Source organism: Falco rusticolus, chromosome 7 (genome assembly GCF_015220075.1).
Source record: "Falco rusticolus isolate bFalRus1 chromosome 7, bFalRus1.pri, whole genome shotgun sequence".
Lineage (NCBI taxonomy): Eukaryota > Metazoa > Chordata > Aves > Falconiformes > Falconidae > Falco > Falco rusticolus.
In genome coordinates this window covers 30,727,110-30,750,785 of record NC_051193.1, presented here as the reverse complement: position 1 = coordinate 30,750,785, position 23,676 = coordinate 30,727,110, and the positions used below count along the sequence as shown (strand labels likewise).

At 44.6% G+C, this 23,676-nt stretch overlaps 1 protein-coding gene across 1 annotated transcript in view; it reads left to right on the top strand.

The window, feature by feature from the left end:
* RHOJ (ras homolog family member J) overlaps positions 1 to 23,676 on the top strand; it is a 62,990-nt gene that overhangs the window by 23,151 nt on the left and 16,163 nt on the right. Inside the window, exon 2 of the mRNA XM_037394817.1 lies at positions 22,958 to 23,016. Within this exon, the coding sequence (XP_037250714.1) occupies positions 22,958 to 23,016 (59 nt within the window). The remainder of the gene's footprint in view (positions 1 to 22,957; positions 23,017 to 23,676) is intronic.

Sequence of the window (23,676 nt, the reverse complement as noted above, 5' to 3'; positions counted from 1 at the left end):
GAACAAGGACAAAAGATAATAATTAAATCTAAAGAGACAGGGAGGAGAGAAAAAGGAGAACAAGTAAACTGTGACAGCTTCCACTCCTTCCTGTAAAATTATGTGCAACTCTTCTCCTCTGTGAAAAACAATTTCTATCTAAATATATATGGCCAGATGGGTATTGTAACTTGTTGCTGCTTGAGTCACAGAATCATTAAAAAAAATATTATTAAAACAGGCCCTTCCCAAGCTATCCAAGGACTGGTTTCTGATTGCGGTAGTTGTTTTAAATGATGTTATGTTTTGCTTGATAATAGAGAATAAAAAGCACAACTGAGTTTCCAGAGCAGCACTGACCTCTTAGCCAATATAATGGAAAATTTTCAAAAAAACACCAGGAGATCATAGTCAAGCTCATCACAATGCTTTTGTTGTCATCACTCACTCTGTTTTCCCAGGGACAGCTGATGGAGGGCTGTTCCACTGGAGGTGGAATTTCAATTAGGGACTTAACATTTTAGTAAGTAGTGGCTCTAAGAAAAAAACTTGTGGAAGCAAGACAGACATATTAACCAAATTTGTGAATTTGCCTTCAGACTGTGCCTGGAAAGGACAATGCAGTCTTTTTTATTAAATATGGAAAGCTGGGTACAACAGAGGCATTTTCCTAAGTGTGCTGTATACAGTGGAGGCATTGGCTGGTTTTCATGATGTGCAAAGTTCATCCTCGCTACTCTCGGCAGATGGAGTCCCCATTACATTCCAGATGCAGTACGCACACATCTGTGTACAGCGTACGGCCCAGATTCACCTCTTTTCTGAAGTGAAAATGAGTTCACTTTTTCCAGCACTTAATATTTCTGAAAGCTTCTTCCTGAAGCTTTTTTTTTTTCCTCCCCTTACTTTCTTTGGCCATATGTACGAAACAAGCAACATCTCTTGTGCCTGGGCTGAAGCCAGGGAGGTATCCCAGCCAGCAAGATTAGCTGCAATCATCTTTACTCATCATTACGTGCAGCCTGTGAGCTCGCCTTCAGAGCAAGGGCAAACTCTGCCCTGGTGCTCCGGGAGTTCAAAGCAGTGCCTTAAGCTTCAGCTGTTGTTTGGTGGTGGATCACACTAGCCATGCACTGCTTGAGAGGTGGTTTCTAGATAGCCACAGAAGGGGCATCAGCCCTTCCCAGGCTGGTACCTAAGGAGTGTGAAGATGCTGTAATTTATTCACAGGACTGAACTCCAAATGAGCATTTTCTTCTGGTCTGGCTGACCTTGAACACCAGTTTAAACCATCTGTCAAGGCTCATTTTTTCTCATAGTTAAAGTGACAGCTTGTAAACCTTCTGGGCAAAGTATCGTTACTATCCTAAAGGATGACCTCTGAAGCCAGAGCATAACGGAGTACACAGGGGGTGTACACACATATCCGCTCAGCACACTGATTTCACTATTACGGGTGACAGTTCACCCTCATTACTGGGCTGTTGTTACCCTTCTGGTTGCAGATGTTGTGAATTACAGTCAGTGTCAAGTTCAGACCAGGAAGAGAATCTTAAAAGCCAGTTCCTGCTTCCAGTACAGTCAACAGGACTCTTCCATTGACTCACTAGGATTCAACGCAAGAGAGACCAGAAATGCTGAAACACCAAACAGAAATCATTACCGGAGTGACAGGCTGGGGGCTCTGGGCATATGCACAAAAGTCACTACAACAAGAGAAGAGCGAGCTGGATAACATTAAATATGGTAGCAAAGTCAATGGAATTTCTCTATGTTTTTAAGCTTACAAAGAGATGGAAAAAAGATAATTTACTTAGACTTAACAGATTGTCCCACTGTTTGCTGACATTTAAGATTTTCAAGTCTTGTGTTGAAGCATGACCTTGGAAAACCTGGAAGGAAAGAGATCTTTTAGGAACAGACATCTCTTGAAAGCACAGCTCCTACATGTACCACAGGACAAACAGGCTCTTTGGCAGGACAAACTCCCAGGGTATTTTCTAGCAGCAGCAGCAAAGACAGGAATGGTGTGTTATCATCTAAAATTCACTGTCACAAACCTATAGGAATTGTGTTCAGTCCGTTCTCATAACTGCCAAATAAAAAACTTGGGTGCACGCACACAAAACAGGTCCTAACTTCACAAACTAAGTGTTCAACCATTATTTAAATGCCTGGTTTACCATTTAAAAAAATTGAGTGAAAAATCAAGATGCAGTTAAACATAATTTTATCTTCAGATAATTTATTCGATTTTGCATCCTCCAAGACTCACTGCATGTGCAACACCCCTAGGCAAACTCCACGGATCTCTGTGTATTCCCATGCAAGGCTAATCCTTTGTCTGGCTGGTGTCTAGTTGGTTGAAGGTGAGGGGGTTACATGAATACCTGAGAGCAAAATTCAGGTCCCCATCACTAGTAAGAAAGAAGGATTTAGTGGGATGGAAGAGCGTAAATGTTTGGGGTGTGGGGGGAATGGAAAATTAGAAGGATTTAAGCAATATTCTAAAATAATAAAGTGACATTACAGTTTCAAAAAAGCCCAAGCCACTTACAGTTCCCAGTGGGAATTGGTGGCTTTGTACTCTTCAGTCATTTGGCTACCTTTCAAAACACCTCACTAAGACCCAGTCCAGCAATATCTCAAGACAAATAGCTGACTTAAAAACACGTGTCCTTTCCCAGCAGCCAGAGAGGCTCTGCAGGAACACACGCATCTGCCCACACACAGCCAGCTGCAAGATTAGGACCAAAGTGTTTATCAGTGGAACCTTACCAGAATTTTTTTTTAGATCTGTTTGAATTAATGTCAACACTGGCTTCTAAGCTTTTCCATGATTCGACAGTAAGTGACATTTAAAGGGACAAAAGACCTTTTTACAGACAGTGCAACACAGCCAGTCATGCAACTGCAAAGCCTGTAGTGTAACCACGTGAATCCAGAGATGCCAGCACTGTATCCATGTGGATAAATGATATCATCTCTTCAGTCTTGTGCAATGAAAGCACATGCCTGTCAGATAACTTTTTCTGTCTTTTAACTCTCCTGTCAGCACAAGTGTCAGTTGTTTGCAAGTCCCCATGTGTAATAACCCTCCTATGAACAGTTTTAAAGTTTATGCCCATAGAAGCAGTTTGCCAATGAAATGGATCTGGAGTGCACCTGTAGCCTGTGTCATAGGAGGAGGGAAATATTGTATATCTTTCATACAGGACCAAAAGATGTTCTTTCCTCCTTTTGAGGTGTGGATAAAAGAAATTGCACTCGCCACAGCTCTCAACCGAACTGATTAAAACGAGTCATTTTTTCCCTTATAATTTCATTCAATTCAGTATTCTCTAAAGAAACACCTAAAACCCCTCCTTTGTCTCATCTTTCAAATACAACGCTCCATTTTACAGACCTTCATTTTAAAGGAAATTTCCTAGGAAATGGCCATTCTTTTAAAAGAACATGTTCTAAAAAGCCAGCATAAGACACAGGGAAAGATATTTTTTTTCAGCATTCATTTGCTGCGTTAGTTTTGGTGCTCCAGGCACCTCGTTGGTTGGAGGGACTTCAGCAGATGCTTGCAGTGGCCCGCGTTAGCCCAAGCCATCAGCACGTTACCTCCTCCCTGGTTTCTTCTCCCTGTTGTACACAAGGCAGCCAAGGAAGCCACACAGTCATTCAGAGAGCTTCAGCCGTGAGCTGCAATGACAAACAGCAAATCTGACTCATTGTTGATGTACCTCCATTACCGAGCGTGTCTAATGAGCTGATATTTTCTGGGTATTTCCTAAGCACCGTAGTATGAGTCCTACAGATGCCCGAGCTGGAAGTTAGCCCACCTTTCCCTAAACACAAGCCTCAGTGCTGCAAGCCAGCGCTGAGCAGCAGCGGTTGAAGCCGGTGGGGCTGCTGGGGCGTGAACGTGCACCGCATAGATAAGGGTGGTGTGGCGGAGCAGGCAGAGCTTGGCTCCGTGTCAGTGCACGCGGGGAGGATGCGATGCGTGAGCAGAGCCCATTTGTTTCCATCTGCTCGCTCCAGCCCCGCCGCCAGGCTGACTCAGACGCAGGAAGCCTCTCCCCATCAGGGAGGGGGGCAGGCCAGGGCGGCGTGAAGCACCAGAGCAAGATTAATGTCAGTGATGACCCCGTGGGGAATTTGATGGGGGGAAATGAGACATCAGCATTTGAAGAGAAACCTCCTCAGAAGGGATGTATCAGGCCTTTCCTAATAATGTTTTGAACTGGGAATAAACCCAGGGGAAGTGTTGTCCCCTTCCTCCTCTGTACCCATAAGATCAGTCTCTTGGAGCGAGGACCCCAAAGCAGTGGTGGAATCAAGGTCAGCCTCTTTCCCTGGCCAAAAGAAAGATGCCCTTTAAGTCGTGATGCAGCAGAATTCCTGGAAGAAAAAAATGCCACCGACTCAGAGAAACAATTGGCCTCTGGCCCTCGGTTGCCTTCCGCGCAGACACATCACAGCTCCTCTCCACGCAGCTGCTTTGGATTCCCTGCAAACACCAGCCACAGTCAGGAGCCAGCAGCAAAGTTCAACTATCAAATGATGCTTTTGACTATTCACTGACCTGTGGAGCTGGATCATCTTCTAATAACCAGATTAGAGGTGGGTTACCTTTTGACATTAGGCAGGGGGAAAGACAGCACAGCAGGGGTTTCCTAAAAATAGAGTGTGTAGAAACCAGGACCAGAATACCTGACCCGCCTGTCCAGACACACCGAGTAGCAGCAGGCTCCTGCTCTCCAGGCTGGACTGCTGCATAACTCTAGGATGGCAGGAGGTGTACCGATATTTCAGTATCTAGGGCAAGGTGTTCTCCTTCCCGGTGGCACAGGCAGCACTGCTTTGCAGATATCTTACTGTGTGTGGACTAGAGACAGGATTAAAAACAGCTAGCAAAGACAGAAGTATGACAAGTTAAGAGGGAAGCTTTTTAAGAATATACACCATGTGGCAGTGTTTGCCATATGAGCCTCAGCAGTGGAGTGTGCCAGTTTGCATCAGAGCAGAACTCATCGCTGACCATGCAGTTAAATTGCCAGAAATAGTGCCGTGCATCTCAGCTAGCCATGCCAGGCTGCTGGGTCACGTACCTCTGCCACGTAGCTACTGCCTCCATCGGGTTCAGGCAGAGGGATTTCCACCGCTGCTTGTGATCCATGCTTCATCTGCTGGCTTTAAAGCAATGCCATGTGGTGCAATTCTGCCAACTAGCAGGGGGCAATTCTGCAATGTGAAAGGGCTGCAATCCTACCTGTGTTCCCACTTTTCCGTCCTCCTCCACATCCTGGTTCTGATTTACAAAGGATCCCTAATCTTTACATATTTCAACAGTCAATTAATTACTTTACATTTACAACAACCACCTCTATCTCCAATTTCCGTTGATGCCAAGGATGAAACGACCCAGGAAGTCACTCCCAGACTTCTGTCTCCAAATGGTCTTCTCCAGGAACACCGGGAAGCATTTCCATTTTGCCATATTTGTATTCACTGAAAGAACTGCTCATTCGCTCTAGCATCCCTCTAAGAACCACAGCAAAACGAAATCCAGCCCTGTCGCTCCGGTATAAAAGCATATGTGTCAAGCCAGAGAAAGCCGTGATAATGTAGGTATAGCTCCCAGTTATTACAGATTACTTTTTGGCTATGATGATAAATACTTGGAAAACAAACAACAGACAAAGTGGCTGCACACCAGAGTGGAAAGAGATGAACAAGTCAGGTTTGGACAGTAGGAAAGAACAGTAATTGCAGCACAGATTTGGTATATGCAGGAGATCAAATTGTTAGAAATGGGAGCTGTAAGCATATGGGAAAAAAAAAATATCGCTGAAACCACAGTTGTTCAAACAAATGCGGTAATCACAACCTCAGTTACACACACACATGTGCAGGTGCAGACTGATCTCAGCCAGCATCTGTGGAAAATGTCATTTGGCAAAGGAGCACGTTGCACGAACGTGAATGCTGCGTGCACACACGGGGCTTTCCCGTCTGCGCTGCATGGTGGCCTCTTCAAAGGGTTCAAAGGGCTCTGTGCAGTGCTGGCAGCCTGGCAGCACCGGGTCGGTGGAGGTCCTGGCAGAGGTCATTTCCCTGACCCACAGAGGGGCTCCAGCTGATGCGGGGCTGCCGTGGGAGCTGGCGGAGGGGCAGCAGCCCAGGGAGCAGAGGGGCTGCGAGGCTGAGGCTGGATTAAATGCACCCAGCAGCTTTCCTCTCCCTCCCGCTCCCAGTTCCCATGCAGTCGAGATTGCACAACCCTTTCCTTGTATCTGCTCCCTGCCTGGTTGCGTAAAATCTACAGCCAACGTGTAGACACTATTTTATGCATTGGTTCTGTCCTATTTCCTTCATGTAGGAGCTCTGGACAAACCTGAGATCAAAGAAAAAGGCAGACAGCTAAAGTGCACTAGGTGAAAGCAACTGACTTTATTCTACCTTTTGTGTATCGTAGAGCAAAAATCTTTTACCCTGACTCCTTGTGACAAACACTGGGCTGAAAAAACAAACAAACAAACAAACAAACAAACAAAACCAAAAAAAACCCCAGAAAAACAGAGAAACACAGATAGAAGGGAAAGAGAAAAGGTGCTTTGCTCAAAGCACTAAAAAATACCAGCAATTAAAACAAAAATTAAGCTATTTTTTATCTTTTAGCAGTGTCTTTGGGCTTTTGGACACAGCTCTGTGGTCCACGCTTGCTTCCTTTTTCCTTCTACTTTGTTTCACCACAAGCCATAATTGAGCATGTGATGCAGCCGCTAATTGCAAAGCAGAGCTCCCCATTGCATCAGAGCGCTACCAGGCAGCTGGGCAGACAGATTTACACATCCCAGACGTACAGGGTGCTTCCTCCACCTCATGCAGGCAGCATTGGAGAGGGTTTAAAACCAGACTCAATCTCCCCTTGCATTTCCCTCCTGATGCAGCTCGGTGGCAGCTTTCCTTATACAGATGGCTTTGAAAGCAGCCAAAGAGATAACCTTAATAATGCCAGCCTGCGGCAGCAGCAAAAGCCTCTGAAATCAACCGGGGTTGGTACAGGAGATCCCTGGCACCACTATAAGCCATGCAGCTGCGAGCTCCTATCCTTGCAGCTCTGCTTGGCCCCAGAGCTTGCTCATACCCACCAGCATGAGCGAAAGCACAAAATGGCTAAACCTACCCAAGAATCTCACAGCTTGTTCTTACCTGCCTTTTTTTTTTTTTTTGCCTGCTCTTACCATGAGGACATTTAGGGCCAGGTAATACAGTGCTCATCTGCTGCTGTAGGGACATGACCACACGGGTTTGCACATGCTCAGCCATAAGCCAGCCTGGTTTGCTGCTGCCCTTCAAACAGCCACTGGTTTTTTGCCGGACTTGGTTTGAAACGCTGCATGCTATTTTGTTCGCTCCATTTTTGTGGCATCAAAGCAGACAGTTGAGGGTTTCTTAGAGTTTTCTAAATTTGTTGCTATAAGAATGCACAAAAACACTCAAAACCCTTTTAAACTGCCAAAAATGTGTAAGAAAAAAAATGTTTTCCACAACTTGGCTTTTCTCCGTGTAGAAGCGTTGGCTTCAGCTGAGCTTAGAGGTGTCTGAGTTAATATCTGTTTTACTTAAACTGGCAGCTTGATTACTTTGTGGATCTGTCATTTCTGAATGAATTTCTGGGTGTCCATCAGATACATTACTCTGACAGGGCAGGAACCGGGAAAAATGTTATCTGATGAGTTTGGCTCTGGACAAAGTCAGCACAAGACCCCGAGGCTCCTTTTTTTACAAGCATCAGAACTGTTTCATTAAAAATCAATGGAAAATTACAGCATGCCTGAAAACTCAGCAACATCCCAGCCACTAAAGAGAAACAATCCCTGGCAGGCAGCTGCAGCCAAGGCAAGCACTTGCCCTGCTGATATTCGAAATCAGTTTCCAGCGGCAGCGATGTTTAGCTGCTCTAATCTCGTTGTCAGGGAAATCAGCTCAAACAAAATATTGCAGGCACTCTTGCCTTCCAAAAGTGCACATGGACAACGGGCCCTGTTCTCTGCTGCTCCCTGCACCTGCAAGAGCAAAGGACCTGGAACTGTCCCACAGGGATGAGCAGGACACCATGGCTGAGCTCTGAGCATCACCCAGGGGATGTGCTGCCTGCAAGGATGGCCCAACCCAAAGACCCCTCCATTCTGAGATGAAGCCACAGACTAAGGCTTGGGGTTTTAAAACCCAGCTGGCCCTGGTTCCCGGTGTGGCCCCAAGAGCCACGTCCCCCCTGTGCACTTTGTTTCCCTCGCTGCGAAACAGGAAATTTTCCTTCTCCGCCTCCATTGTTGGTGCGTTTGCTCTGCAGGGCCAGGCCAGCCTCTGTCCGCCTGTTTGCACTGGCCTCATACAATGGAGTCATAATCCAGAGTGTTGCCATTGTAAAAATAGAAACGGAGAACAATGTCTTCCCTAAACCCAAGGCTTTTCATGTATCTCATTGTGTAAAATATGCTGCTTGAAATCCACTCACCATGCTAACCAGCAACTGAAACCAAAGGTGCAATTCACACCCTGCTTGGTGATCATTTGCAGGAAGTAGCTGTGGATTTTCTACCTCGATTCACTTCTCCTTTATTTGCAGTGTTCTGTGATTTGTCTTCAAAGTCCCTTTCCTCTGAAGTCAGATGTGATCCCCATTAGTGGCACTTTCATGTAGCTGAAGAAGTGTGTCAACATTTTCTAATAGCTCCAGAAAGCAAGGGGGAGTGAACTGCTCGGCTCTCAGGAGAGCAGTGTGAAATAGAAAAAATTACCAGCCGTGATGTTTAAAATGGTCTCTTAGAATGCCTCTTTTAAGAGCTGCGTATTTCAGTCAGTCATTAAGCAAACACAGCCTTAAATAAAACTAGGTGGAAAATAAATAATATTTCTACCAGATGAAAGAATAATTTGCAGAGATGCCCATTGTCATATTGGCTGATATTTTGATTTTTTAATTCAGGTACCTGCTGCTATCCTATATTTTGCTGACTGTTTTCCTGTCTCGCTTAAGGAAAGAAAGGAAATGTTATAAAAATAATCATTTTATCATAAATTTCTGCTGTTCTGCAACTAGTCACCATTGCTTTTTAAGATCAAAACATTTTAACAGCAATTTACATAAAAATATACGCTGCTTGGTTCAAAATTAGTTCACTGTTTTTCCAGCTACAAGACATTATGATTGATGTTTCTCCCAACCAAAAATAATTCCTCTGAGCTCAGCAGAGCTGCCTCTGATGTTCATAAGGTGGAAGAAAAGGTGAATGAAACTTAATAAATCTTTTCAAGAGTAAATACAGTCTAAATGGAGTTATAGCTAACAGGGAGTGCAAGGCATTCTTGGAAATTCAGCTGAATTAGAACCTTTCATTTGATTCAAAAATTGTACTCAAGCACGGAATAATTAACAGAAAAGTTAAAGTAATTAATCTTAAACTTAGAGTTAGAAGTTTTAAAAGTTTTAGTTAGAGCAAAAACCCATCACAAATTCTTGTTGTTTGGAATAGCTACGTATTTCAGAATTAATTTTCATTGTACATGAGAATGAAAGGTTAATATAAATTATAATTAATCTTAATGTATAATATAAATAAAAATATAAAATTTTCATAAGAGCAAACTTTATGCAAATAAGAAAGTAAATAAACTGATCTGCTGGAAAAACTCAACAGTTGCACTTCAAAACTTTTAAATCAATATGATGGTCCCACCTATCCATGCCAACCTTAGGTTTAATGCATCTGCAACAACCTGAAAATTTTGGACTCTACGTTAAACCTCATTTTCACCATCATGAAAAGTACTCAATGGCAGCTGACAGCCCAGACCTGGGTATTTGTGTTTTGCTCCCCATCCAGGCTGCGTTGCTCATGGCCCATCAAGCCACCATGGTGGCTCCCTGGTGTCCTGGGTCTGTGTGGCTGGACCCCCCTCGGGGTCACCGCTCACAGCGTGTGTTACCTCTGTGGCAGGGAAACAGCTTTTTGTTAACCGGTTCACGCCTTTCGAACAAAGGGAACAGTTCAGATCATGGTCAGTTATTTCACATCATTTCGCTTCATTTCTTCTAGTGGAAACATCTGAACTATTCTGTTGAAAGCAACATCTTCCCATGGAAACTTCTGATTCTGTAGAAATACATTTTCTAGCCGAAAATTCCTGTTCAGCTCTGTACAGGAATTTGGATTTATTTTTTCTGTCCAAAGGAAAAAAATCTTCTAGCCTCAGCTCAAGGAGGCACTTCAGCACTTCTTCTGTACATCCAGGGCTGGGCTGCAGCCCCTTGCTCTCCTGCACAACCTGAAAATTTTTTTAACACCAGATTGTCCCTGGTGGTAGGAAGTACCCTTCTGCAATCATGGGGCTGGCTCACGCTCCACTTCACATGAGTGCAATTGTGCTTGAGCAAAGGGCGACGGTAAGGGGATCCTCTGCTCAGGTCTGCACTCACCTCTCCCTTTCACGTGTGCAAACACAAACACGCGGAGGCTTCAGACCAGGCATTTCATCCATCTGCTTCTGTTGCTTTTCCAACATTACAATCACTTCATTGTCTGCAGCGGCTGCCACGCCAGAGAGGAAAGTGGAAGGCTTCTCAGCAGGGTGTAAAGAAAGCATTAACAGCATTTAAAACCTTTGTGGTAGCCAAGAAAAAAAAAAAAAAAAAAAAGTGAATTCCTAACTTCAGCTTTTCTTATCAGAAAGTTTAAATATTTCCAAGATTTTTGTTTATGGTGTTTAACACTTCTGCTTCCTAAGTCATACACATTTAGAGCTGCTGCACAAATGTTTGGCTAATCTCTGCAAGCTGCAGGGTAAATAGCAGCTGAAGTTTGGTCCTGGTGCTAAGTACCCTGGGCCTGATGCTGTTTCTGGGAAATGCCAAGCCGAGTTTCTGTCGTGGTCCCCCTTGGCTTCAGGAGCAGGTACTTTGTTTTCAAGCCTTTTCAAGCAGTGCCTCACCAGGGAACATGCACAGGGAAAGCCAGAGTTCAGGTGAAACTTAAACAAGGAACAGACGAAGCATCAGGGAGGCTGGTGTTGGAAAGGGCCTCAAAACATCATTTAATCTTTCCCCTGCCCAAACCCGGGTTGACAGTATGTAAAATGTCAGCTACAGCAGTGCTGGAGTTTGGGCAAACCTAACGCTCCTGACCTCTCGCGCTTACCTTAGCTTGTTGTGCAATGCATTACACTGGAGACAGCTGGATTCAGTTCAGTGTGCCAAATACGCCCCTGCCCCAGCGGTTCGCAGATCAGAGGATCAGATGCTATTTTAAGCTACCCTACCATAATTCTGGAATACGCCCGAGGCACCGCTCTGCTCTCCGAGCCGGAGAGCAGGTCTGACCGCAGATGCCTTGCTCAAAGGCACACAGCAACACCTGGAACACACACACACACCATGGGTCTGTGCCCAAATGCAGCACCCAAAACACCTTGGCCCATCACTAGCCTCATCTTTACATTAGCTCCCGGTCAGCTTGCCTGGCACCTGAATGTAAGGAATAGGAGAGCCAGGCTCTTTACACAGCAGCCAAGCTAGTGGCTGCTTCCTGGTTTATATTCCAGCACATCAATCATTTTTCCCCTAACATCAGGTTCTTACGGACAACACACTTCTGTTCCCTTCTGTATCATAATTTTTCTTCCTTTCTAGCTTTGGCATCTGTACTTTTTGTTGAAGATGCTGGTGACCACAGAAGCCATTTCTCCCCTGAATCACGTCCAGCAGCAGGGGGATGTGCCATAGTGCGCTGCAAGCTGTAGTGCTAATGATGCTGCTGGGTAACGTCTCTCTCCCACTCTGATCCAGCATCCAGGACAGGTCCATCTTCATTCCATGCCCCTCATTCCTTTTGGCTGTTCTACCACAGTTACCAACACCGATTAATGTGGGGTGATACTGAGAACCAGTATGGCCAGCACAGACTATCTGGCCTCAGCCACTCTTAGCTAGGAACTCTTCAGGAACGCAAGAAATGAAAGCTCCTAAATTTTCAGCTTCAAAGTCCTCAGCGAATTCAATGCACTAAAGTTGTAGCCACTGAAGACTAAAATGCTTTTGCTGAAGTCTGTTTCTCACCAAGAATCTGGGACCTCTGTCGAGTTAAGAGCACAGGGTCTTCTGCCAGTACATGTGCCTGTGTTACAGCTACTCCATCACCTGAAGATCCAGCCCACAGCAAGGACAACCCATTCACTGCATAGCAGCAATTTTGTGCCCTTCCATCAGCACTACCTGCTCCCACTGCCACCTAACCCAGACCAAGGCAGATTGCCACAGGTTTTAGGAAGAGACTGTCACAGCAAAGAGCCAATGCTGTCAGACAGTACTGTCTCTCCACACTGCTTTCTGCTCCCTTCCCAGAAAAAGAAAACAAACAAACAAACAAACACACCCTAGCTCTGATCCTCGAGCAGTACCAGAATAACAGTGGAGAGCTTGCTTTCCCCCAGCCACACAGGCAGCCCTGTCCTCCCATGCTCTGGAAACACCCTGTGTATTGCCTGGGCACATTTCAGTGAAATTTGTCTCATTTTGCTACTGATCTTGCATTTATTCTGATGTTATTTACCAAGACTCATGTTTCCCGGATAACCAGATGCTTGACATAACTTTGGAGATAGTCTTTTCCCCAGCACTCAGCAGAGCTGGAAGAACGACTTTTGCCTTACACAGGCAGGAGAGAGGAGCCAGGCAAATGGTCAAAGGCTCCCTTTATTCTCACTTGATCTCCTTGGAGTAAAACTCACACTCCTTGCTCTGCTCACTATGATCTCGGCATCACTGTTAGGAGACTGCTAATACGTTCTTCACAATTAGGTTTCAGTAAACAGTTAATTTAAAGAGTCAGTTAAAATAAACTGAAAATGCCATAGTACCTGGTCTTTTGTAGGTCAGGACAGCACATCTAGTTAAAATACTAATAAGATTACTCCAATTATCAGTCACTCTTTAATAATCTCAAAGCTCTGCCACCTTTGCTCTTGATTCGAGTCATAAACCCAGTACCAGAAAACAGACATTCCTAGATACTGTGCTATGGTGATGGAAGCCTCAAAAATATTGAGTAGAGCTAAAAATATAGAAAATTATCTACGTGCTGCCTTTCGGTTTTTGCATGGGCTTACACAACAGTCACAGCCAAAGTTTTGTTCTTTCATTCATCTCAATACCACAGACAATCACATGGTCTCAGGAAGGGCACTTCGCTGTCACTCAGGATTAAGAAGATATCTAATATTCTTAATTATTTAGGAAAAACCATAATATTTTTAATAATATGTTCAGGTTCTATCTATTTATATTACTTAATGCTACATTTTTTCCTCTGTGTAGCATTTGAATGGATTTAGTGCTATTACTTTCACTAGAGATTAAAAAGACCCTCAGTTAGATTATCATTGAAAGACACATATCAGAGTCTATTTGCCCCGCAAATATAGCGCATTTACCTAGGCAGTTGTTATTAGCTTCTAACTGAGGAGCAGAACTGCCTTCCATGGGGACAGCTGCTGGTGCGCGGGGAGCCGAAATCCTCAGGAAGCACCTCCCAGCCTGCTGCAGTGCACAGCCCTCTATTTAAGACAGAATGAAATCTAACAAAATGCTCTCTTAAGCACAATGCCAATTGTTCTTCAATTCCCCAAGTGCTATAATCACGTTAGCCTTTTCCATCTAGCACAGCTTTGCACAATGTTGAGGTCCCAAGAGCTCCCTCAGGACTGTATTACTGGAGAAACTGGGCACAGCCTTTCTTGCAGAGACCCCAAGGTTTCTTGGACTCTGCTATCAGCAAAGTTGAATTTGCTCAAGGATTGATTAGCACAGCAATAACTCACTGAGATGCCGGGTAAATCCTCCAGTGCTGATTTTACAAACAATGAGGTCAATGATTGCAATAAATCAACTTCATTCATGCTGTCTATAAGTAATGTCCTAAACTGGGAAGAAGCTGGCTCATGTTAGTGTTGCTTGTTCTGAAAGCTTTGGGAATTTCCATTCTCTGTCATCTGTTTCTGGACCAGATTCATTCTGCTCAGTCTTCCTAATTGACCTCCACTGCTTTCGTGTTCTTTGTCATGTAAGCTGGCCAGTGCTGAAGTCTGACTTCTCAACACATTTTGAAAGACTAACAGCATTTCGTATCATCTGCTTGAATAAAAATGTCTCTGCATAGCAACTAGCCATCAGTGGAGGGCTGCAGCCTTTTTCCTCTCAAGATGCTAAAAAGCACATAGTGCAGGTCATGAATCTTCCTGTAGGATGACAATGTCTAGATGAATCTATTCCTGTTGCAGAATGGGACAACAGAGCTGTTGTTCGGTGTCAGCCTGCTTCCCCAGCGCAGTGGTAACGCGACTCAGGGTTGGGCATTTTCCCACCAGTTCCACTGGGATCCTCAAACCTGTATGGATGAGGCAGAGGGGAGGGATCACCCCTTGCCACACACAAGAAACAGGAGTCCAAGGTGAAGAGCAATCACTAGAGGCAGTGGAGGGATGTCTGGAAAGGAAACATTGGGAACTGTTTATATATCACTTCTCTGATGCTTCCAGAAGTACTGAAACATCCTGCCGAAAAAGCTTGTCTCTGCATAGTCAATCCCAGACTTCCAAAAGTCTTCAACATTGACTTCCATGCCATGAGAGCGTTGCAGGAGCGTGACTGTTTGCCTGGCCTTTCTTGAGATGCCTTCAAGTGGTCATTTGCATTACAGTCTCCAGATTTTCCATACAACCACAGAGTTAAAAAGAAATAAAGAAGCTTACAAACACAAAAACCAAGAATGACTTGACCTTGGCCTGAAGGAAAGCATGAAGTACTGCCAGACTCATTAAATAACGGGAATAATCAACCAACGTGAGCTTTAGATCAGCCATTGAGGGATGACAGGTAGAAATAGGAAAGCCATGTTACCTCTGGCTAGATTGATAATGAAACCATTGCTAGACCACACTGGCTGGTCATAGCGACTGCTTGAAAAGAATTTGGAAAAGAGCTACAAGAATGATATAAGAACAAGATGCCTTGTAGGAAGACACTAGATGAGCTATTTAGAGCAGAATAAATGATGCTATGAATCCTATCTGGCTTTAAAATCACTAAATGCCTGTGGCCTAAAGACAAAGCAACGAATTCCTCACCACCTCATTAGACCAAGAGCTACACTGAGTGAAATCAGCTGAATCCCAGCCCCAGAGGCCTCTCTGTGCTCCCACCGCGGGGACCAGACTGGAAATGTTTTTCAGATATTGTAAATATCAGATGGGCAAGAGTATTTGCTCAGCAGAACATTGATCTCAGCCATTGATGAGGTGACAGAAAAGGTGAGGCTTACTCAGAGCCCTTCTTTTGATACATACTGACTCTCCGGGGCCTGTGCAAACTAGTGGTAGGTGAATACAGGAGCAGTTAAAGGCATATTTAGTACAATTTACATCTAAAGCGCAGTACTTAGGCCAATTACAGGGCAAAATAGCATGCTTTGGATTTTCCTTTCAGAAAGAATGTAGTTAAGCTGCAGGATAAGTCTGAGGCAGAGAATCACTTCGGCTGTCATCAGAGTTTGCCATGAAGGAGGAGATGGGGGAACACGCCGTGAGCAACGTGTGACTCCACTTCCTGGAGATGACCCTTCCGCGTGGAAGTGACAAATGGCCCAGGCTTGAGTCATGGGGCACTGGGTGAGTCAAGGGTCCTGTGTAACACCAGCTCTTGTCGCCCAAGCTGTGCTGGACACACGGTGTTGTAGCAGTGCGTTCAGTCAAAGCAAAATGTTCCCGAGTATTTCCAAGGAGAAACGCTGCTAGGACAGCCTTCTAGCTCAAGTGGTAAATAGCCATTAGAGCTCAGCCAAGCTGATTGTCATTCCTGGCCTGAAAGATGGGGACATGTCATTAAGGTCTTGCTTACTCTTTTCTTGACTGGCTTCCTCTGGTGGCTGCCAGACCGTAGCATCCCCAGGGCTTTCATCTGCAGATGTCCTGAGTCTTCCCAGCTTCAGCTGTAGCAGCGTAACTTCTGAAGATTGGTCCACAGCAGCTAAAATAAGTTCCCCAGGCACTGACACAACCAAAATCAAACCAGCATGTGAGAGATTAATTTCTGGCAGCCCTATCCGTATTTTCTTCACCTGGATCAGCCAAAGAAAGATATTTCTGAACACAAATATGACCCAAAATAAGATTCAGAAATGCACCTGAAGCACTTAGCAGGTGCTACAGAAATGCACTGCCCACCTTTACTTTGTTCTCCTGATGAATATTCAAAGCTGCTGTTTCTTAAAGCCTGGGATATGTAGCTTCAGTTCGATTAGATGCCCAACCATTATGGGAACCAAAGGAAATGAGAGATCCAAATGTCTTTGAGGCATGTTTGAGTTTCAGTCCCTAGTTGAAATGCAACAGGGATCCTCACATTCCAGCTACAGAGACCCCTTTTTAGGAGCTCTGCAGTACAAAAAGAAGACCATTTATAAACAAGATTTTTAAAATCGTTCTTCAAACAAACTCCTACAAAAACACTCCTGTCCTGCCTGGGGTAAGCCCCAGAGAGCAGAAGACATCTGTGAAGGGGAGGGAGATTCCCAGTTCATTACAAAATCTTTCATGAAACTACATTCAGGAAGGAAGGAAAATATTACCCAGCAAGCAAACATTGTCAGTATCCCCAGGGATATCAGCTGCTTGAGAACACACTGCAGTCAGTATATTGATCGCTTCACAAAAATCACTCTGAAAGTGCCAGAGGAAGGAATGGAGGTCCCTGAGACACCCCGGCATTTGCTGCAGTCTACAGATAATGCATTTGCTTTTAAAGATATAGTCTGGACTTGAATCATGCCTTGCAAAGATGATTGTCAGAGAGAGAGTCGAACTTCCCAGGGAAATCATTGACTGGAGCCCCCTTCTAAGCAGTTCAACTTACACCTCAAATCTGTGCTGAGGAAAGCACAAAAAAAACCCATCATAACTGCAGGTGGTTTCTGTTCTTTATATAATTAACTTGACAGTAATTCCGGTAAAGAACACAGAAGAAACTGGGAACGAATGGTTCTGGCATTGCTGAAAATGTTCTGATTTTCTGATTGTATAGGCTGGTGTTGCAGCAGATTCAGGGCATACTCACAGGGAAGAGGGTGTATCATCTTCTCCTTTTACTGTGAGGGTGAGGAGGACACTCAGTTCTCACCTCCCTGGGAGCTGCTCTAGTCCTCCAAGATGACCTGTGGCTCCAGTCCCTGCCACTGAGCATGAAGCGGTTCACCCACTATTTTGCCAATAAGATCTATGTTACTTTGTGAATTCAGGTCCTTGATTAGGATGCCCCAAGCCAAAGCAAACTATGTCATTCTACAACTGAAAATTTTGTTCAACCAGAAACTGGAAAAATAAATAAATGTGTGTATTGTGTATACATAAAAGATGTGTTTGTATATGTGTGTGCATATGTATTTTAAAGACAAAAACATGTCTCAGTTCATTTCTCACTGCTATCCTCCCTCCTTAGTATCTGATCTGTAGTAAAACACTGATCAGACCCAGTTACCGTTTCACGTAGAGCTTCACCTGCCAAATATGCAGGAGCCAAGAAGTTTGGTGTGAAGTAGCACTGTGAAACTGGGCACAAGCTGAAGCCAAGAGTTTAAAACAGTACTGCTCCTCCTGGAGTGAGGCCTGCATGAACAAGCACCTTTGAAAGTGAAAGGAGATCTATGAGGCACACGTTTCATTTCCATCTAGAAATGAAAATATTGGTCAAGTGTCTACCCATCACTTAAAGCAGTAAGAACCCAAATCTTCCATCTAAACTCTACTGCAGCTGACCAAAACCTGTTCTTTTGTCCATTTTCTGATTTTACCCACCTTCCTATTTGGAAAAGAAACAGACTTGGGCACTTTTTCTGCCAGCAGATCACCTGGAATTGCTGTTGTTCTTATCTTATACTGGTGGCCATTAGTCTGTGTTAAGTAGCATGCATCTAGTACACATAATCATGATGAACAGACAAAAGCACAAACTTAATACTCAGAGCTTGCTGACAAGGGCAGAAGGTGGCCCTTGTGAAAGTGTGAGGTTTGACACAGACTAATTTGTCCAAAAAAATGAGAAAGCTTTTCCATCCAGGCAGGTCCTACCACCCCTACTTGTTGTCAGGCTCTTGGCATCAGTCTTCAAAGCAGCTGAACCTTAATTTGTTGGCAGGAAGGCACTAGAATAAATAGATGACTTCTCCCATGTGGTATCACGTTAGACATAGCCTAAGCTATTGTGTACATTCTGGCTAGTGATTTCAAAGTCATTTGTTTCTGCAAGCACTTCTTCACAGGCACTGAAAAATTCCCCATGCTGTGCATGTCCGCTCTCCGGTACCACAGCTAAGCGTGTCTGAGCTATTGCATCCTAGTTCGGTGTCAGACTAGAGACGCATGTTGCTTTGCACTATTAATCAAACACAAGAAATTCTGGGAGGGCAGCAGCCAGTTTGTGTCCCCTTTCTGTTAGCGCAGACCATGAACATCGCTGTTGTGTGGCTGAAGGGCTCTTCCAGGGGTACGTTTCAGTCCCACAAGGTTGCCAGGGCTTTGCTGTGAGCAAATAAAACACAGGGGGGGGAAGGTTTTGGCAAAGACTGGCCATTGACAGGTGGATCTGGGGCAATCTGGGCAACAAGAACATCAACAAAAATTGTTGTATTGTCCCCAGGAACAGGAAGTAACCACTTATTTAAAAACAGAGCTCCCAGCTCAGACCAGTTCATGGTCCACACACCAGACCCAGCCCACACAATAACTCCACCTAGCACCTTGCCTTTTTACTGTGGTCTTCAAGCGGGACAACATGTTTCAGAGCTCTGTGTTGAGCCTCATTACCAGGCACAAGGACTGTGACAAAGCCCTAGTGGTGATCTAAAATCCTTATGCAAACTAGCAATACCCAACTAATTTATAATCTAGCTAACATTTTAAAAGCGTTGCTGTTTTATACATCGTGCACTTGGTTAAAACCACCAGTGAAGGGGAGAAAACATCTGCCCTGTTGCATCGTCTGATGCAGCTCTGACTGGAGCTAAAGGAGAACCAGGACTGTGCAAGTATTCAGCCACATTTTATTGCCGTCCCCACTGCACTTGGTGTTAAAGGCCATGCCATTTCAGTGCTTCATCAATCTATCAATATAGCCACTAAACAGTAAGGAGAGTTCACATTTATCTTGTTATCCAAGACTGCTCATAAAGCTGAGTTCACAAGCCCGTAAAGGAACCTACATTGCCCCAGTGACTGGGAGGGAATTCCATGTTGGCTTCCCATAGCCTCGGCCACTGAGAGAACAGGAAAAGATAGTAGCAGGGTAAGTAAAAGTAAACCGAGATAAAGCCAAAAGTAAGGCCTACAAATCTAGCAGAGCAATCTTAGCTCATAAAAACCTACCAAGCGGACGTGTTGAACAGCTCTTTGCCTGATGGAGGCAGACTGATACACCCTTAGTATAAAAATACCATGATGTTTTCATAGGCAAAACCCATTTATTTTGACATCTGTTTTGCCTGCATGAAAGCGTGGTGGAAATTTCAGCACCAATGTATTAATCTAGACACGGCTGTTTCAAAAGCCAGTGATTATTTGCGTTGTCAGTGTGAGACATCTGGTCCCCACTGCATGCAAAGCCAGGAATCCAGAGACAGCAGTTTGCCTGTTGCTGAAGTTTACCCAAGAAAACGGTTTTGCTGGGATGGTAGCTGTAAACTTAGAGAGGTGATGTGCACAGGAAGGATAGCTTCTGATGATGAGACAGATTAGAATATTTGACAAGAAGAAAGGCAAATTAAAGGTTGATGGGGAAAAGAAAAAGTCAAAGTGGAAGAAAAGAGAAAAGAAAAAAAGAGAAAAAGGAAAAATATTTGAGTGGCACCGCCCAGAAAGTCACAGCAGAACCTGTAACAGGTAGGATGCTATAAGTATTAAAATGTAACGTGCAAGCTGGGTAGAGTCAGGGTGTATTTTTCCAAAAGCCCTTGCATTTCTTAGCCCTTGTGTATGTAAAGAGTAATGGTGGAACACCACCAGCCTCTTTATACCCCCTCAGTATTTCCCAGGGATCACCAAGAAGCCAAACTGAACTGTAGAAACTATCACCAACTATTCAATGTGTGGCTTCACAGACCTATTGCAAAATACCCGCCGTGACTTCATGGACTCCAGAGCACAGACAACAGTTTAGGAGCAGCTGCAGCATATCCTTCTGGCAGAGCATAGTGTACTGCAGACAGGCTGGACCTCTACCCCAACAGCTTATCTCCAAACCATATTAACTACTGGAACAAGGCAGCAATTTGTGTCTGCACCAGGGCTTTTTGCCAGACTAGCTCTGTCAGGTGCCACCAAGAGATGGGCCAGCAAAATTTCACAGCAGCCCAAGGCTGGACAGGGAAAATCTTAGTGCAACTTGTACGTTTTTTAAACACTGAAGACCTGAGCTGATCTTTGTAAGCAGGACCCAGCTCAGTTTGCCTGCACTCAGAGTTAGCCAGCACGACACGTAAAAGCTGGATAACTATGCCAGTACAGACGTATGGCAAATGTCTCTTCAGATTCATCAGACACATTAGATCACCTGCACCTCCATGCACCCCATGGCCACACAGCTGTCCTACGGGCAACCCGCTTTGGAGGTGCTCTGCAGATCCCATACAAGTTCAGTCAAGGACTGACAGTGCGACTGATGTTCACGTGCAGCCCTAAACACCACCTTGGCCAGCTGAGCACCATGTGGCTAACACACCGCAGCTGGAAAATTGCCTTCAGCTGAAGGGCGCATCTTCCCACAGTTGGTCCTTGAGCAAAGTAAAATCAGCGGAACAGGTCTGGCTCCTGCACTTCTTGGCACAAGGACAGATTGAAGGCTGGCCAAGGCCGTAACTGGAAAAAAACCCCACACCTCCCAGCTGCTTCTGGTAAGCTGTGCAGGACCACCTGTGGCCCCTACTGCTTCTGAGAAGGGAGCTAAGAAAAGCAAGTGTCTTGTCAGCAGACTTACACAGCTCATACTTCTACTGGGATATTTTGAGACTCCCTGCACCACAAAAAGTTAAAAAGCAGGGTTCTGGGAAAGTTTAGTTGAAATTGTTTTATTCAAGTCAGGTTGAAGGAAGGGGATGGGTCATCTGGACTGTCTCCTGCCTGTGTTGGTACCCATCTACCCACCTCGGTACCCCTTCCCTGGGGTCTCCCACCCATGGACATTCATGTTCAACAGCTAGCCCCATCTGGAGTTCCCCAGGATGCTGCACTATGTACCAGCCAGTACCCCTTCCCTGGGGTCTCCCACCCATGGACATTCATGTTCAACAGCTAGCCCCATCTGGAGTTCCCCAGGATGCTGCACTATGTACCAGCCACCTTCTGAACTGAGGAGTGGGAGGATGGCTCTTGGCCCGTTTCCCGTCTCCCCTTTCCCCTGTACATCACAAGGCAGCCCCAGCAGCAGGTGAACACAGCCTGTTCTGCTCTCATCAGCAAATCTGGTCCTCGCTGAGCCTTTGTACTTTCAGGGTGTCAGTTTTGTTCTGTATAGATGCTAGCAAAATCACCGTGTCACTTTGCAAGCAAGTAAAGCTGCTGAATAATCAGTCTGTCCAACCACGCTGACAGAGACTTCAAGTCTAAGAGATATCAAACAGGACATTGCTCCCCAGTGCAGGAGCTATTAACTTCTATAAACTGCTAGATGTTTTTCTCCTGCAAAAGTATTATCACTTTTAAAAAAATCAGCAAGAACCTGTATGATGTTTTCAAGCCTCCTCTTTGACAAAAGTAACTATTAATCTTGCCCAGCCCTCTTTAATTGCAAGTTGTGATCAGCCGATGGGCACCAGTCTTAGCCCCCCCTACCCCAGCCATAGCTCTATGTTCATTCCATCTGTTTGCCCTTGTGCTTAAAAAAAGTAATAGTCCACAGGCTGCAAGAATACGATTATTTTGAGTAATCTTCCCGATGAATGTTTAAAGTCTTCCTGTTGACTAATGGGTGGAACTGGATTCCCCCCACCTTTCTTTCCAGTTGAATAGTAATGACTTAAGCAGATTAACTGGTTAACTAAATGTCATTAACACAGATCGTACCCTTTATACGAAATAACACTGATTACAGGGACCAGCTAATAATGGGGTTCATCCAAAGGCAATGGAAAACATCTTCATCAATGTTGATGGGCTCAAAATGAAGTTCAAACTGAATTCTACTAAAGCAGTAAACATTCTGAGTGCAATCAATGAACTAAGCCATGTTTTCCTCCATTTGCAACAGAATCTGTTCAACATCTTTGCAAATACTAGTACTCCTCTCACTCCCTGTCCTTTGAAACGTCAACCACAGAGCTGCACATATTAAGCACTGTCGCTTGACCTGCAGTTGCATGATACAGGACAGGACACGTTGCCCAAAAGGCAGTGTGCCTCCACTGAGACCCACCAAACACCAGCCACTGCTGAATGCTTCATCATTTCACAGCCTGGAAGAAATAAAATAATTTTAAAAAAAAGCTCTCAATGATCCATGACAAACCTACCCCAATGCTCATGGTGAGGAAGCAGGAATTCTGTGCTTTCAAGTCCTAGCACATCATGGGGTTCAGCTGGTGGCTGCAGAGACAGAAGCAAATGTCCTCCGATCTCTGGATCCGTGATAGCAGCAGTGTGTGCACTTCATCACTCTTGGCTGTCTATAAAAAAATAAGAGCTTGGCATAAAGGACTTGCTTTTGTTGTGACCTTAGGTTGCCTTCAGTTTCAGTTGAATAGATGGCTTGGTTTAGGATGCACATTTTAAGACACATGTTAATGTGTCTAGCACAAAGGTCTATTGGCATTTTAGGATTAAAACGCCAAAAAAAATGAGGCCACTGGCTTGTGCATAAACAGCATCTTTTGTTTCTCTCTTCCAGTAACTGTGACTGTGGGAGGACAACAACACTTGCTGGGACTTTACGACACTGCAGGGCAGGTAACTTACTGCAAAACATCTATAATTTTCCTTTCCCGTGGTTGGTTTGTTACTACCGTATACTGGGGTTTGTTGTTTGTGCTGTTCGCGGGGGATTTTTAACAAATATTAACAATCTGTTGTGAGTTGTAATAGTTGAACTACTGACCTTCTCCTTTTTTTCTCTACACAGAGATTTAATTCTGGTTCAGAAATAAAACAAACACAAATGCACTCATCCCTAGGGCTGAATTTTGTCTAAGCAAAAAACTAAAGCCTGATCAGGATATTCAGCCTCCCATATACATACCTCCTACTGCAAATATAACATTTTCTATAAAGTCAGTGTTTTCTTAATTTACCACATGGTGGCATTGAAGACACAGAGAATTCCTGTTTCCAGGATGAGAAAACTAATACAATACAGCACCAGCCTACTAGTCACCATCTATTGGCTTTTTAAATGGTAATCCAGACAGACTGGCATCCACCCCAGCATCCTTCTCCTAGAAGAAGGGTGTCCATTACAGGAGAGTCTGTACCCCATGCTTACTTACATACAGAATGCTTTTACTGTTTCCACTGTCCACGGTCTGATACAACGGGCTTGCACTAAAAGTTTGCAGAAGAGTTCTGGTCTGTGGTCTGGTTTCACCACCTGGAGAGGAGGAGAAAGCTTTT